The sequence below is a fragment of the Cydia pomonella genome, chromosome 21 (assembly GCF_033807575.1).
Source record: "Cydia pomonella isolate Wapato2018A chromosome 21, ilCydPomo1, whole genome shotgun sequence".
NCBI classification, from domain to species: domain Eukaryota; kingdom Metazoa; phylum Arthropoda; class Insecta; order Lepidoptera; family Tortricidae; genus Cydia; species Cydia pomonella.
The window spans coordinates 4,471,680-4,488,230 of record NC_084723.1 but is presented as its reverse complement, the minus strand read 5'-3'; the positions used below and the strand labels follow the sequence as shown (position 1 = coordinate 4,488,230).

At 37.4% G+C, this 16,551-nt stretch overlaps 1 protein-coding gene across 2 annotated transcripts; it reads left to right on the top strand.

Moving 5' to 3' along the window:
- The first annotated feature begins 3,773 nt into the window (after positions 1-3,773).
- Positions 3,774-11,504, top strand: LOC133529500 (uncharacterized). 2 transcript variants are annotated; one of them, XM_061867221.1, is made up of 3 exons: positions 3,774-4,224; positions 6,283-6,397; positions 11,081-11,504. In XM_061867221.1, the coding sequence occupies exons 2-3, from the start codon at positions 6,283-6,285 to the stop codon at positions 11,335-11,337; spliced, it is 372 nt and encodes a 123-aa protein (XP_061723205.1). In that variant the 5' UTR covers positions 3,774-4,224; the 3' UTR covers positions 11,338-11,504. The 2 variants fall into 2 exon arrangements, with proteins under 2 accessions (XP_061723205.1, XP_061723204.1); XM_061867220.1 differs by having other exon boundaries at positions 6,283-11,504.
- Positions 11,505-16,551: the final 5,047 nt, after the last annotated feature.

The following is a 16,551-nucleotide window of genomic DNA, read 5'->3' as shown; positions in this document are numbered from 1 at the left end:
GAGCCCTAAAAAGGAATCGTGCCCCACTTAGAGAATTAAATCGTGGTGAAGTAATTTGCTCTGGAGAAAAATAAAAATACCGTTTGAAGAATAATCCATGTACGCATGAATGATATATAAATGATATCATTTAGATACCTATCACAATATACTGGCCTTGGATTGGCCTCTATTAGCCGCATATCCTAGCAATCTACCCTAAATCAGATTCGCTTCCCTCGTTTTTGTACCCTGTACAGTCAGCAAAACTATAAGCTTAGGACCCTTGCATACAATGTACATAATTATGCAGGGTTGCCAAGATAATGGAATGCGGAGTGTACCGAATAAGTTTAAAACAGTTAAAACCATAAAATAAATACAAACGCCGAATAAACGAGCACGTTCCGCGCCTAATAAGTAATAACCAAGGCCGCATATTTATTTAGATATATTATACCGAGCCAGACGAAATCGTGCCGGGATAACTGCTACTGATTTGGTTTATAGAAGCTTTACGAATATACATTTATTAAATAAAACTCGTCTGGCAAAATTAAGCAGTAACGGTAAATTAAATTAATAAACTGAAAGTGAAGAAATAAACATGTTGAGTGGCATCAATTTTGCTGTTCATTCATTGTAGGTACCTATTTCGTTTTGGGTACGTATTTAAATTTCGTACTGTGTTCAACCTACTATTTATACCTGGTACAAAATTATATTCGATGTGTTGTTTTTTGTTCCCGAAAAATGTGACGGAGTGTAGATTTTTGTTAACAAACCATTGATATTAATCTTGCAATTCATTTAATATCAAGATTGGAAATAGTATATATCTACCGTCGGGTACTTCACCGTTGTAGTTGGTGACCAACTTCGCTCAAGTATTCAAATAATAATTTTACCAAGGAATACATATCCTCGTCAGATGGGTAGTGAAAAAAAAAACTATAGCTCCCTGGGGAGTTATAACTTTTTTTTTTTATTATAGGTATTTATAGGCTATTTCATACAAACCAAGTAGCGTAAATGAGTTTTACTTTTAAAATACTGCCTTTTATAATTTAATATGTTTATGTTTAAAATTATTTAATTTGATTAATTTAACAGTCGTTTAAAATATTTTTACGTTATTTTCAATCGTGGCTGAATGCCACGGCCTTCAATACCTAACCTGTGAACAAAAGACAATATGGTGAAGAATGTTTGATATGTCACCGTATTTAAGAATAATTCCGCTTAAAATTTAGTTTTTTCTTCGCAAGTGTGATGAGAAATATTGTGTGTAATTCCGGGGGTAAGAATATTGCAAACTCGGGGCTTTAATTCGCTTCCACACCGCAACCACAGTCGCTTCCAAGATATTACTTGCCCCCCTCGTTGTACAATACACTATTGTAATTTTTTTAATACAGAATAAATGTCATCAGATATAAATAATGAAAACTTGGAAACCTGCAACCAGATCTTTACACAATTTTATTGTTGATCTCTAGTCATAGTACAACACGATACAAGTGCGAAAATAGGAAATTCGCAACGAGTGGTGATAAATTAAATCGGCAGGAGTTGCGAATTACCTGTTCGCACGTGTATTGTACAATGTTTTACAGTACATTATAGTCGTTTAAATTTTAGACATACGCACGTATGGTGCGAGTTACCGCACTAGGGCGGTAAAGTAGCAACATATATTTATTTATTTATTTACACTTTCGTCTTCCTCGCGTTGTCCCGGCATTTTGCCACGGCTCATGGGAGCTTGGGGTTGGCAGTTGGCGAGAATTGGCGTAGGCACTTTTCAGTAGTCAGTTTTTACGAAAGCGGCTGCCATCTGACCTACCCAGAGGGTAAACTAGCCTACTACTAGCCTTATTGAGATTAGTCCGGTTTCCTCACGACGTTTTCCTTCACCGAAAAGCGACTGGTAAATATCAAATGATATTGAATTTATTTATACTTTATTGAACATAAAATATTAAGTACGAATGGTGGACTTAATGCCTTAAGGCATTCTCTACCAGTCAACCACTGGGTCAAAAAGACTTTTGTTTGGGGCAGGGTGATATATGTACGGTCGATGTCCCACCTTAAGCAACCAAGTTGCCATACTAATTGTATCGGAAGATACTCAGGTTAGGGAACCGACCGCAATAGTAAATTGTTAACCAAGGGACGTGAGAGCGTTAATAGTCCGAGACTGAAATAGTACCTTCCACCCGAATACATTTTTAATTTTGGAAACACTATTTTTAATTTTGTAAGGAAACCAAATAAAATAAGACTGCAAAATCACTAATTAAAGTAATAGACGGCCGTTACTTTTTTTCCGTAGGACTTGCAATCAGAGACTGCATGTTGGGATATATACTACACCTAATTTTTTTATGATTTGTTCATTAATGTATAAAAATCAGCGGGCTTGACTCTTACCTTTTTATTTTTCGTTTTAATACTGCCAATGATAATATTTTTTACCCGACTAACTTGGTTGTATAGCTAGCCAAGTTAGTCGGGTAAAAAATATTATCATCTAACATTAAATTTTTTGACCGCCTTGAACGGAAGCTTTTGAAAAAATATTTCTTAGTAATGAATAATTCCTTTACGGAATACTTTCAAATAACCAAACGGACATCATTTTTCTCCGAAACGGCAATTAAATTTGTAAATAAATATTACAGGGATTTAATAACCTTATGAATATAAAATCAAACGAAGTCGAGAGAGATCAAAGACCGAGCAAATTGCTTTTGGAATTGTAATGAATAATAGAATGTCTTCATAATAATGATACTTAATCCAGAACTACCCAATTATAGTTTCATATATCGTTATTTTGAATAACGTAATAAAAGACATAATTACCTTACCAACGACACACATAATGTTATTCTTGGTATAATGGTTATAGCCATAATTATTACATACTCTTAAATGTATTCGTTCTTACTAGTGACATTATATAATTATGTGAAGGTCTCAAAGTAAATAAAAGTCTGTTAAAAATTTGTGTTAACGCCTCGTATATGTGTGCCATGCATGAGACACACATACGAGGGCTGATCCGAAAGTTGTTAGTTGCTTCGGCTCTACTCATGCGATAAAAAATTTATTTATACTATTGTGAGGGATTTTTCAGTACTTATTAAAGTGGTGTAAATACATTTATAGAAAACGCTTATTTTTGTTTTTATTTTATTTCTACTTCGAGGCGTCGAAGCCTAACCATCAGTCATGAAAATCAGTAATTGAGACTCCATATGCGCTGTCATTTTGTAGACAGTTTTTGTAAAAAAAAAAACAAAAGTTTTTTAGGTGCTACTAATGACGAATCTCGGCCGTTCTTTTACGTATAAATTGTTTTGATTGAGTAAATATTATTATGATTTAATACGTGTCAACGATGAGTCCTTTCATTAAAAGTAAACATTTCTGATATTTAAAAAAATATATATATGCACATAAGATTAATTATTTATTTATACATTGAAAATATCAGAAGGAAGATAATAATCAGTCCTGGGTAAATTTAAGTTCAATTTTCAAAGATTTCAATACGAAATTCATTTAATTGTGCCAAAAATTGCCGTTTTTCTAAGCAATTCGTAACTCCATACAAAACAGCTTTCAGTTGAAAATAATAATAAAAAAACTATTTGCATTAAATAAAAATAAAAATGCTGGTCATAAGTAGCATTGAAATATCCCTCACAATAGTATAAATATTTTTTTTTTTGCATAAGTACAGCCTAAGCAACTAACAACTTTCGGATCAGCCCTCGTACACACACAGCGACAGCAGCGCGGGCGCGGCCCACGCCCCACTCTTCATCTAACCAGCAACGCATACGTACATATAGTACTTACCTACCATGTAGTTTTTTATTACTCATTAAAAGTGGTAAATTTTGGAAGCTCCTGCATTATTTCTCCACCTAAGTCCACCGCCCGTATCTGGAAGTCGCTCCTGCTTCTTCATTTTGGTCTTCGAGCCGGATACAAAAGAACCTTTAATCGACACGTCGATCACAAGAACAAAGGATCGCGCTAACGAGACGGACCGTTACGTGGACATTTTGAGAAAAGGAGTTACATTTCAACTGCGTATCTACACGTTAAGGAGCAGAAGATGTCATCGTTCCAAGGGGATTGCCATTAACTGGAAATAAAGAAAGAAATCACGGCCACTATAGGAGTAAAGTGAAAGTGAGAAGTGAGAACCTGGGGAGTCGTGTCAATGTGAGTTTGTTCCGATACTTTCCCTTTTACGAAAATCCCTCCTTATACCTAAGTGTTTACGCACCTGTGCATACCTATACTTATTTTTATTTCGCACCTTAAACGCGAATTCTTACCTATCATATTGAATCATTAATTTCATAACGTCATTACGTATAACATACCTATGTTAATTAGTACCTTAAACGTTAATTAACTAAATCAGTTCTTTAAACAATTTCATTACATACCTACTTACCAAGCTACTTTAAATTCTTATGCTACCTAATTGCCCGTGTTATTCGCACAGTTTAGAAACGCTAAATAATACCTAGTCGTAAATATTTGCCAATTATATTTAGTTAATCGGTAGTCAGTAAAGAGCATAGTTAATCTTATTTACTTACTCGTTTCTTAAATAAATCCTACAACTAAATCATATTTTCCCATTGTGTAATCTTGAGTCGTATAGCTATAAAACCCCATAGATCTGTACTTACGGTGTTTAGCCTAAAATAGCTGAAGTGTTAATCGCAACATTTTTGTGCATATTCCAGCTGATGCATTTCGCCGCGCGCTGCGGGTCTTGACCTTGGATGCGCTCGGCGCCCGGCAACTGCTACCGGCCTTATCTCTACTTGCTACTTAGCTATTTTAGCACTTCGCTCGCCTAACTGCACTCTCATTACGCTTCCTCATAAACAACATTTAAGTATCCCAATCATTTGTTTATTATTTGCTAGTGATTTTTGCTTAACCCTTAACTACCTACCTACTATTTTTATTACACATGCACCTACCTCCCGTCCTTAGGACGGCTACATAATATCGACCTTATATTTTAAATGTTATGGTTTATATAGGTTTTTGGAAATAGAAACAACAATTACCCAAGTTAAATTGTTTATTAATATAAAAATAACATCAAAAACACGAACATAACATATTTTTTTCTTAAACATATGGCGCCAGTCTTTAATTTTACTCTAGGAACAATATATCCTTTAAAAGGTGAGATCAACGTAAATTATAACTTCTTATAGAGATCCAAGTAATTATTTCTTATTATTTAATAATCAACAAAGCTAATTAGCAATATAACGGTACAAAAAAGGCACTATTTTAATAAAATTGCAGACCACCAAGTTACTGCTTTTCGCGGCAGCGAATGCACAATTTGTTCGCACATTCTAGGCAAATTGGTTTTTTGCATTCGAAACACATGTACTGCGTTCTGCGTTTCTTCTTCGGGTCACACGTAGAGCAGGTTTTGCGCACTTCCAAGCGTTCTTCAACACCATTAGCGTTTTGGAGTGTTGGCAAATGATCGTTGTAGTTGTGGAAAAGTATGCGATTTAGAGCATTTTTAAGTATTTACAAACCTACTTAGATGCATAGAAAAACACTTAAAACTTTTAAAGTAATATTCGTCGCTCATAAAATAATAAGTGTACTTTTACGAAGACAAGGTCACCGACTATTATACTAGACAAACAGTTGCCTTGGTAAAGAAAATAAGAGTGCATAGTTACGTAGCCTCCTACAACCCGTCTCCGAGACCCCAAGAAAAAAAAAACGTAAGCACCTACCACCCGTCTCAGAGACGGACCGAGGCAGAAATATACTCACCAAAACTAAACGCGTGCACGACCGACCTCGGCGAGCGGTGATGCGGCACTGAGGCGGGAGGGAGGAAGGTACATGGACACACACGTTTCTCCGATGCTCACACTTAGAATTATACCATTTTTATTATTGAATGAGTCTGTGAGACGGTAGGTAGGTGGTTAAGGGTTAACTTTTTTCGATTACAGAATTACAATAATCTTTGTAAGTACCTTAACTAGTTAACTGCATAAGTCATGGACAAACCCGAGTACAAAACATTAATCAAGCAGCGAGCTACATTTAAAACGAAAGTCACTCAATTCTTAACCTATTTAAATCCTCTTAACAGCTGTCCTAACTTAAACAGACTGCAGATCAGTGAAATAAATATTCGCCTGACCAAAATTGAAGAGATTTACTCCGATTATGATTCTGTGCAATCTGACATAGAAAATTCCTGTGAAATTCCAGATGAGCAGTATGCTGAGCGTGAAACCTTTGAGTCGAGATACTTCGGTGCAGTTGCGCTCGCTCGAGAGGTATTGGCGAGGAGCGGGAACTCGGCGGGTCCCGCGCTGGAGTCCAGGTCAGTCTCAGGTTCTTGTGTGCATCAAGGAAGGCCAAATATTAAGCTCCCTACAATACATTTACCTACCTTTTCGGGACAATATCAAGACTGGCTGGAATTTCATGACACCTTTAGCTCACTGATACATTTAGATGAATCTATACCTAAAATAAACAAATTTCACTACTTACGCGCTGCGTTAAAAGAGAGCGCTGCTTTGATTGTGCGATCGCTTGACTTCTCGGCTGAAAATTATGACGTCGCCTGGGATTTACTTTGCGAAAGTTTCAATAACTCGAGACTTCTGGTCAATAATCACTTACAGGCTATATTCAACTTTGAACAGATAGTCAAAGAAAATCCTAAGGCATTGCGCAATCTTATTGATACTGTTAATAGGAACTTACGGGCTCTAAAAAACTCTTAAACTGCCCACTGAACATTGGGACATAATTATAATATATATAATGTCACAAAAACTCGACGCTGTAACTACGCGCGAGTGGGAGGAACACCGTAGCACCTTAACGGCTTTGCCCACACTGGCAATATTTTTAGAGTTTGTCAAAGGTCGTGCTGATTTATTGGAAACCATGGAGGATGCCAACAACAAGCGCCGACAGAGTGACAGCACAAATAGTCGTCATAAATCTCTAGTTGTTACCTCTCAGTCCCCTCCAACAGAACGACAATTCGTGTGTCCATTATGTAAAAACAACCACGCGCTGTATCGTTGTCTCAAATTTAAATCGTTTTCACTTGACGTAAGAATGCAAAAGGCTAAGTCATTAAAATTATGCTTAAATTGCTTACGTCAAGGGCATAGCGCAAACGCATGCAGGATTGGTCCGTGTCGCCTGTGTAACAAACCATTAAATAGCTTACTACATTCTCATGATGCATCGTCGTCTGCGTCACCCGCGCCGCACAGCAGCATCGCCCTTTGTACCGCGCCGCCGGTACCGCTCGAGATCAGCTCTCCCGAGACAGACGAGTATCATAGCGAGAGAGAAAGTGACGACTATGATGATTCACAGAACCACATTGCCTTATCAGCAGTTGAAAACAACTGTGCGCTTTTGTCCACAGCATTAATACACGTTACAGATAAAAATGGACAAAAGCATACAGTTCGTGCATTACTGGATAACGGTAGCACATCATGCTTTATAACTAAAAACCTAAGTCAAAAACTAAACTTATCAACTGTCTCCACCGCGTCGTCAGTTGATGGGTTAGAAGAGCAAACTTCTCGCCTAACAAAAAAATGCAATGTCACTATATCTTCCCTTTCAGAACCATATGAAGCACATCTCGAATGTTTTGTCGTTTCGCGCGTTACACGACAAGTGCCTATAGTTCGCATTAATGAAGCATTGTTAAATATTCCTCCTAATATTACGTTAGCTGACCCTACATTTAATACCCCGTCCGATGTTGATGTGCTCCTCGGAGCTAACATTTTCTGGAACATTGCAGTGGGTGCAGAGATTATTTCATTGGGTAAAAATATGCCGGTACTATGCAAGACCAAGTTAGGATGGTTGGTTGGTGGCGGTTCACAAAAAACTCATCAATTAAATGCAGTTCATTGCAATCACGCAGTCGTTTCACATGACAATCAATTACAGGAACAATTAACCCAGTTTTTTGAGCATGAATCTGTACCTCAACATAAACCAATGTCAATGGAAGAGCAACAATGCGAGAAACATTTTTTAGAGAACTTTTGTCGAGATTCTGAAGGAAGATTCATTGTTACTATTCCATTGAAGGAATCTCCTGATAGATTAGGGGATTCATACGATCGAGCGTTAAGCAGATTTCAAGCACTGGAACGTAGATTTAGTAGAAACCCATCTTTTAAAAAACAATACTGCGATTTCATGCAAGAATATATTGATTTAGGGCACATGGAGGAAAACACAACTCCCGAAACAGACAGCCATACATACATTTTGCCTCATCATGGCGTGGTTCGTGAAACTAGTCTGACAACGAAGCTCAGGGTCGTTTTTGACGGATCAGCTGTCACTGCGTCGGGATTGTCGTTTAACCATATTCAGATGGTCGGTCCTAGAGTGCAGGATGACCTTATAAGTATTTTAATAAGATTACGACAACATAAATTCATAGCAACCGCAGATGTTGCCAAAATGTATAGAATGGTAAACATTAATACAGAGCAACAGGAACTGCAGCAAATTCTATGGCGTTTTGAGCCCCAGGAAAAACTTAAACTTTACAAACTCAAAACCATCACCTATGGTACTTCCAGCGCCCCATATTTAGCCACAAGGTGTCTCAAGCAACTAGGCGTAGAATGCCATGATCCAACCATTTCTGAAATCATACAACATGATTTTTATGTTGATGACCTCATCACAGGAGCGTCAACCGCTGACGAATTAATAGACATTTGTCAAGGGGTTATAAAACAACTTCAGCAAGGTCAGTTCCATTTGCGCAAATGGTATTCAAATCACCCAAACATAATTAACAACATAATTAACGAAAATACTAGCGATGGTTTATTTAACCTTAGCCACAAAGAATACTCGAAAACCTTAGGGTTGATATGGGCCTGTAAAGAAGATAAACTTCTGTATTCTGTTGCCATTAAAAACAATAATCCCGTTAGCAAGAGAACAATATTGTCCGTAATTTCTCAGGTTTTTGATCCGTTGGGCCTAATAAATCCATGTGTGCTCACAGCTAAAATAATTCTTCAAAAATTATGGGCATCTAAAATTAGTTGGGACGAAGTAGTTCCATCAGATATACATGAAGTTTGGTGCAAATTTGTTAACTCACTGAGTGCCCTAAATAACATTCGGATCCCAAGATGCGTGGTATGTGATAGTCCTGCATTTATTGAATTAGTGGCATTTGGTGACGCATCCACTCATGCTTACTCAGCATGCGTTTATCTCAAGTCCGTAGATAAAGACGGCCGTGTGTCAGTACATTTAGTGATGGCAAAGAGCCGCGTAAGTCCTCTGAGGCCTTTAACTATTCCTAAAATGGAACTGAACGGTTCCCTTCTAGCCGCTCATTTGGTGGAAAAGGTTAGAACATCGTTTAGGCTACAGATCAATCGTTGTACTTACTGGTGCGATTCAACAATTGTTTTAGGGTGGATAAAATCATCTAAAAACTATATGCTTAAACCTTATGTCAATAACAGAATTCAAGAAATTTTGCAAAGGACTAAACCATCAGAATGGCATTACGTACCCACCAACATGAATCCAGCAGACATAGGATCTCGGGGTGCAACTCCGGCACAGTTAGAAGTATGTCCTTTATGGTGGACAGGACCTACATTCTTATTAGGAGACGAATCGTCATGGCCCGCCCAACCAAATTACGCTAAAGAAAGCGAATTGCCTGAATTCAAAGCTCAGTGCACATTAATTACCCAAAAAGATGATTATTCCAGCTACATCTCTGATTTTATTCAAAGGTTTTCAAATTGGAATAAATTACTGCGCGTTGTAGCCTATGTTCAACGTTTTATACACAATTACATGCATCCAAACAATAAACTCGCTGGGCACTTAAAAATTCACGAGCTTCATTCCTCGTTAAATGCTTTATGCAGATTTGCCCAACGTGAAACATTTCTGAAGGAATACGATATATTAAAACGCAACAATAAGTTGCCTGTTAAAAACCAACTTAATGAGTTGAACCCGTTTTTTAATGCCGAAGACGCTCTTATAAGGGTAGGAGGTAGGTTGTCAAACTCATTTTACCATTTTGACACAAAACACCCTATATTACTCCATTCATCACATCACGTCACAATCTTACTTTTCAGATATTACCACATGTTATTATTGCACGGTGGACCACAGCTCCTACTAGCCAGCTCTCGCCACAAAATATGGGTTATTGGTGGTAGAAATTTGGCTAGAAAAACTGTGCAAAAATGTATAAAATGCTGTCGTTTTTCCGGTAAGGTTAGACAGCCAAGGATGGGTGATCTTCCTGAACCTCGGGTTCATGCAGAATATCCCTTTTTTAGCACGGCTGTTGACTATGCTGGCCCAGTAATGATATTGAACCGAAAAGGTAGAGGTAGCAAGTTATTCAAAGCTTACTTATGCATTTTCGTTTGCCTTGCCGTAAAGGCTGTTCACATCGAACTTGTGACTGATCTGACCAGTGAAACATTCATGGCCGCCCTGCACCGATTCATAGCCCGCAGAGGAAAACCTGCACATATTTACTCTGATAACGGTCGTTGTTTTGTGGGAGCCTGCACTGAATTATTTCGATTCCTTAAACAAAGTTCAAATCAAATAAGTTCTGATGCATCAAAAATATCAATAAAATTCCACTTTTCACCTGCTTATAGTCCCCATTTTAATGGTTTAGCGGAGAGTGCAGTTCGGTCAGTCAAACATCATTTAAAGCGAATTATTTCTGGTACCAACTTAACCTATGAAGAACTGAATACCGTTTTAATTATGACCGAGGCAATTTTAAACGGAAGACCCCTCACACCTTTATCTTCAAATCCTTCGGATCTTTCAGCCCTCACTCCGTCACATTTTTTGATCGGACGAACAGACACGTTGCTCCCATCTCCCCAGGCCCCTGAATCTGCTGCCATCTGCACCTTGTCACGTTACATGCGAGTTCAACGACTAAAGGCCCACTTTTGGTATCGATTTTACAATGAATACATTTCAGAGCTCCAAAAACGTCACAATTGGACCAAAGATGGAGGACAACTCAAATTAGGAGAAATGGTGCTTGTCAAGGACGACCGACTGCCTCCAAACCAATGGTTACTGGGTCGAGTAACACAACTTTATCCCGGCACTGATGGAATATCCCGAGTGGCCGATGTACTCACCATGTCTGGAACTGTCCGGCGCGCCTTCAATCGCCTATGCCCATTGCCAGTAGAAGACAAGAGCTCGGTTCCTGGGGGGCCAATATGTTAACGCCTCGTATATGTGTGCCATGCATGAGACACACATACACACACAGCGACAGCAGCGCGGGCGCGGCCCACGCCCCACTCTTCATCTAACCAGCAACGCATACGTACATATAGTACTTACCTACCATGTAGTTTTTTATTACTCATTAAAAGTGGTAAATTTTGGAAGCTCCTGCATTATTTCTCCACCTAAGTCCACCGCCCGTATCTGGAAGTCGCTCCTGCTTCTTCAATTTGGGTTAGGTTAAAACTGTGAACCCACAGAACCCCGTATTAAAAAAAATGTTTTTTATCGGAACCCTTTGTTTGACATAATGTAATGATTGTCAGATTATCATTAGTCATAATTCTGAAACCGTTAACTTCTCAGGAATCTCAGGATTTAATTTTAAGGTTATCCTATAGCTACGTTAGGTTAGGTTAGATTTGTTTTACGACAATCCTGAAACGCTACGCGTTTCTTAGAAATATCAAATTGCGGACAAACAATTCATTATGAATTAAAACTTTATAGTAAACAGTAGAGACCAGTTATTGATTGTATAAAATATTAAATCATATTAAATTATAATATAACAAAAGCTTAATACAATATGTCTTCATAGTAGTTAAAAGTTATATAAAAAAGGGCATTATATCAATTATGGTTTAGATTTAATAATAATATAACAAAATCCACGTGTAATAATAATGACATTATAACAAGTAATAGATTATGAAATGGCATTATGGCAAGTGTGCGATAGTTTTTTTATAATTATATTAAACATTACATACCCGTTGTGAATATATCAGTTGGTCTGGTATGCTTCTTTAGTTCGTTACGATATCATCCCGCTACCAAAAAACAATCCCATACAATCAAAGTTAGGGTTTTGAACTCATTTTAATGCGATCCTGAAGATCGCTCACGCTGGTAAGTGCATTCGAAATGAAATAACGAACCAATTAGAACACTACCACATTAGTTTACTGTATACTAAGCTATCGATATTACACTTGAAACAATGTTTATCAGCAAAAAACAAAGTAATTAACCAGGATGCGTGACTGTCAAGATGGCGCGCGAACCGGAAGTCAATTGCTTATAAGATGCCACAGCAATACGACACCGATCTGTCATTGTCAAAAGTGACGTTTTTTGGTTGAAGAAATGGCACTGACAGATCGTGATGCTTATAAGATGTAACAGCTATACGATATCATTTGACTTCCGGTTCGAGCGCCATCTTGATCGTCACGCCTCTTGTTTAATTGCTTTGTTTAAAAAAAAAAGCTAGGTATAGGTTCTTGCTCGGTAGTATTAGCTAGCCGACAAGCGTTTTAATTTATTAGTTTTTCCATGATTTGAACGTGAAATAAAAAAATAATTTCACATCTTTACGACCGTTCTGGCTTAGTGGGTAGTGACCCTGCCAATGAAGCCGATAGTTCAGGTGGGTTCGACTCCAGGTAAGCGCATGTATTTGAGCGATGAGGACAGATATTTGTTTCTGAGTCATGGATGTTTTCTATGTATTTAAGTAAGTAGTTGTATATTATATATATCGTTGTCTGAGTACCCACAACACATGCCCTCTTGGCTTACCGTGGGACTTAGTCAATGTGTGTAAGAATGTTCCTATAATTCCTTGAGATTCTGTGAGGCGATGGATGCTAGGTGCTCAACTGTTCCAATTTAATTTGATAATGTGGTATTATTGTTTTAATAATTGATAAAGCTTATAAGGCCCGACCAGAAATATATGATCATTGTCAAGAGGGCGCTTTTATTCCCATGTATAGGGTGACAGTTTAGTTTAGTATGAAAAATTTAGTTCCAATGAAATTCTGCAATATGGCGCGTGATCATAATTATATTACTGGTCAGGCTTTAATTATTATTGCTGTTAGTCTAAGTTTCGTGACGCATTCAACTGTAATGTCATGTTAACATTTTTATTAATAATATATTATAAGATTAACATTTAGATTGTACGGTCACGTCTGAAAATATCGATACCAAAAATATGTATACACGACTTTATTGCTCATGTATTAAGGTAGTGTATAAATATTTTTGGTAAGTACATTTTTCGTATCGATATTTTCAAACGTGACTGTACAGAACTTTTTTTTAATATCCTGTGAAAATATGTCTTAAATTACATATTACACTACCGAATCGATTCGAACTTTAAGATTCGTCAAAAATTTGCTTAAGATACGATATGGATCGGATATGTCAGTGTCAAAACTGACATTTCTTCAAACAAAAACGATCTTTAGTAAGTTTTTGACGTATATTAAAGTTCGATTCGGGCCGTACAGTTCTTTAAAAGTTAGGTCGTTGGCGCCGAGTAAGCCCCGGAAACCGGTTAAATTTCCAAACTGTTATCATGTATTTGGCGCAAAACCTTTTAATTTCGGTTTCACTCAAAAAACCGTTATCTTTAAACCGGTTTTTATGAGAACAGTTCTTGTCAAATTAACCGGCTTAGAGCAATAAAAACCGCCTATGTCTGTGTTTATGTTTACGTGGCACACCACCAGACCGGCCGGCCATATCGTCGTTTGTCGAATAAACCAATAAAGATCTTAAGCCGTTCGCGTTTTTATAAAAGTTCGGAGGAAAACCGAAATAAACCGGTATTTACCAGTATTTTTTAAACCAGTTCTGAGCCTTGGCGCCGAGGTTTTTGGGCAGGTTTTATGCGGAAGGTAGTAAGTAACTCGTATGCTTGTTTTAGCCCTATTTTAATGTTTTCATTAAGTAACAAAATGTGGCTATATTAAGGGAACAGTCAAAATTGTACTTTTTCTTTTACGAGTACGAATTACTTTATAGAGCAATAAACATTACGACTTTACGCAACTCTATTAATAATGTATACAGTTTAAAACATAGGGCCGTGGAATAAGGTTCAAATTTGTTTACATATTTAAGATTATCCCTCCCAAAAGTATTTTATCGCGTCAAAGTATTAGGCGAATTTAATTAAAAAACTTATTCCTTTGAAGAAGCTAGTAAAAGCGTTTGTTAGTTCAAACTCAAACAGCTGCGAGTTTAATGAAACCCGAAATTTTTTATTTAAAATGAGGCTCGAGCTTTAGTTTTGTGTGTAATTTATACACCGTGTTTTTTTTATTTCCGTTTATTTCAAGGGTGCATCCCTGAGCTTAAATTAAGTAACTTTCTCAAAGACACCGGTATTCTAATTAACTCCATTTCGCAGATAATCAATATTTAATTTTTATCTTATAAGGCCCTTACGAGCGTGTACACTTGCCTTAGGGCCTGTTTACATATTGATTAGTGTTTAGTATGAGATAATACATTTGCTACTAAACGTTAATACTATCTCGGACGATTGATGTTCGAAATGACTTTGATATGTCACAGTTTTCAATTGTTTGGTTGAGTTAAATGTAATGCCCGTGTTACTACAATGCTATATGCAACATTTAATGACTTTTTATAAAAAAAGTTTTTTTTTTAATTAACTATGCCATTTAGTTTCCCTTAACGTTCTTACCGATACCCCGAAGTTAACGGAATTCAATAAAAACACGGTGTATACGAATTTTTATCATAATTTTTAGACGTGGTTTTCACTTGACAAAAATCAATCATGGCCTATCAATCATACATCGTGCCTGCATTTAGTTTAATTTTAAAGTTGAAATATCAATCCCTTTCGCCTTCGGGCCTTATGCATTTTATGTTATTGTGATTGGACACTGACTGACACTGATGAGTGAGGGAAAAGACAAGAAGATCAGAGAATGTAGCGGACCCGCTCAACGAAGAAAACGCAAGCATTATCCGGGCTCATAGACTTTTTGGCGATGACCCATCTATCAAGTCAAAATTACAGAGCCTTGAGCATCGCCGTCGAGTCGCTAGCCTATCGGTGTTCTATCGGATACATTTCGGGGAGTGCGCACAGGAACTGCACGATCTGATCCCACCTTCCCCTTTCCATCATCGGACATCCAGGCGTGGGGAGCGAATTCACCCGTTCGTGGTAAACATTCCATTTGTTCGCACTAAACGGTTTGCCTCCTCTTTTTTGTTACGGACGGCTAAAGAATGGAATGCGCTCCCGCCATCTGTATTCCCTGATAAATATGACCTCGGTCTCTTTAAAGCAAGAGTGAATAGGCTACTACTGAACCGGTGAGCTCCATCTTAGGCCCTGTCTTCACTTTCCATCAGGTGTGACTAGACCCAATCGCCGATCAGTTTTTAATAAAAATAAAATTATCTCACCGACCACGAGTAGTGTTAAAATCGTTTTTTATTTCCGTTATTTTCTTATTCTGTTCCTAAAATAAATTTGGTACATACATAGTAACACAAAATTAGTGAGCCGCAATATATCATCGCCCTTTTACCATGTCTAAAAGTTACAAGTAATATATTTATAGGAAATTTTTGATTTCAGTGAGAAATTGAGAATTCTTTCTTTGTTATATTTCATGAAATGAAGAACATAAAGAGTTTTTGCAGAAATCGCGAAACATCTGGTTGACGTAACTGGTGACCGAAGAGCTGGCGGCTTCCTCGGACAACGTATAAGTATTGCGATACAACAAATGCCGCCAGCATACTTGGTAGAATGCCTCAAGGGCCTATTTTAGATTTAAGCTAGTTATAATAATTCTGTATATATCCATTACGTATATTGTTATTGTAAATAATAGTACATTACGATACAAGTGCGAAAAATAGGAAATTCGAAACGAGTGGCGGTAAATTAAAACACGACCGAAGGGAGTGTTTTAAATCCACACGAGTTGCGAATTACCTATTCGCAATACAGTACATGACCCTTTAAATTTTCGATATAGTTACGTAATATGCTGATTTTCGCACTAGTGCAGTAAAGTAGCACGATATGTACTGTAAAGTATATTAATCAAGAGTTTTAATTTTGTTAAAGAAATAAAAAATATAATTAAGTCGACGACCGGGTGGGTAGTGAGAGTGACCCTGCTTATGAAGCCGATGGCCCTGGGTTCGAATCCCGGTGAGGGCATTTATTTGTGTGATGAATAAGCTAGCCGACAAGCGTTTTAATTTATTAGTTAGAAAATGATTTGAATGTGAAATGAAAAATAATTTCACATCTTGACGACCGTTCTGGCTTAGTGGGTAATGACCCTGCCTATGAAGCCGATAGTTCTGGTGGGTTGGACTAGCGGTAAGCGCATTTATTTGTGCGATGAGGAC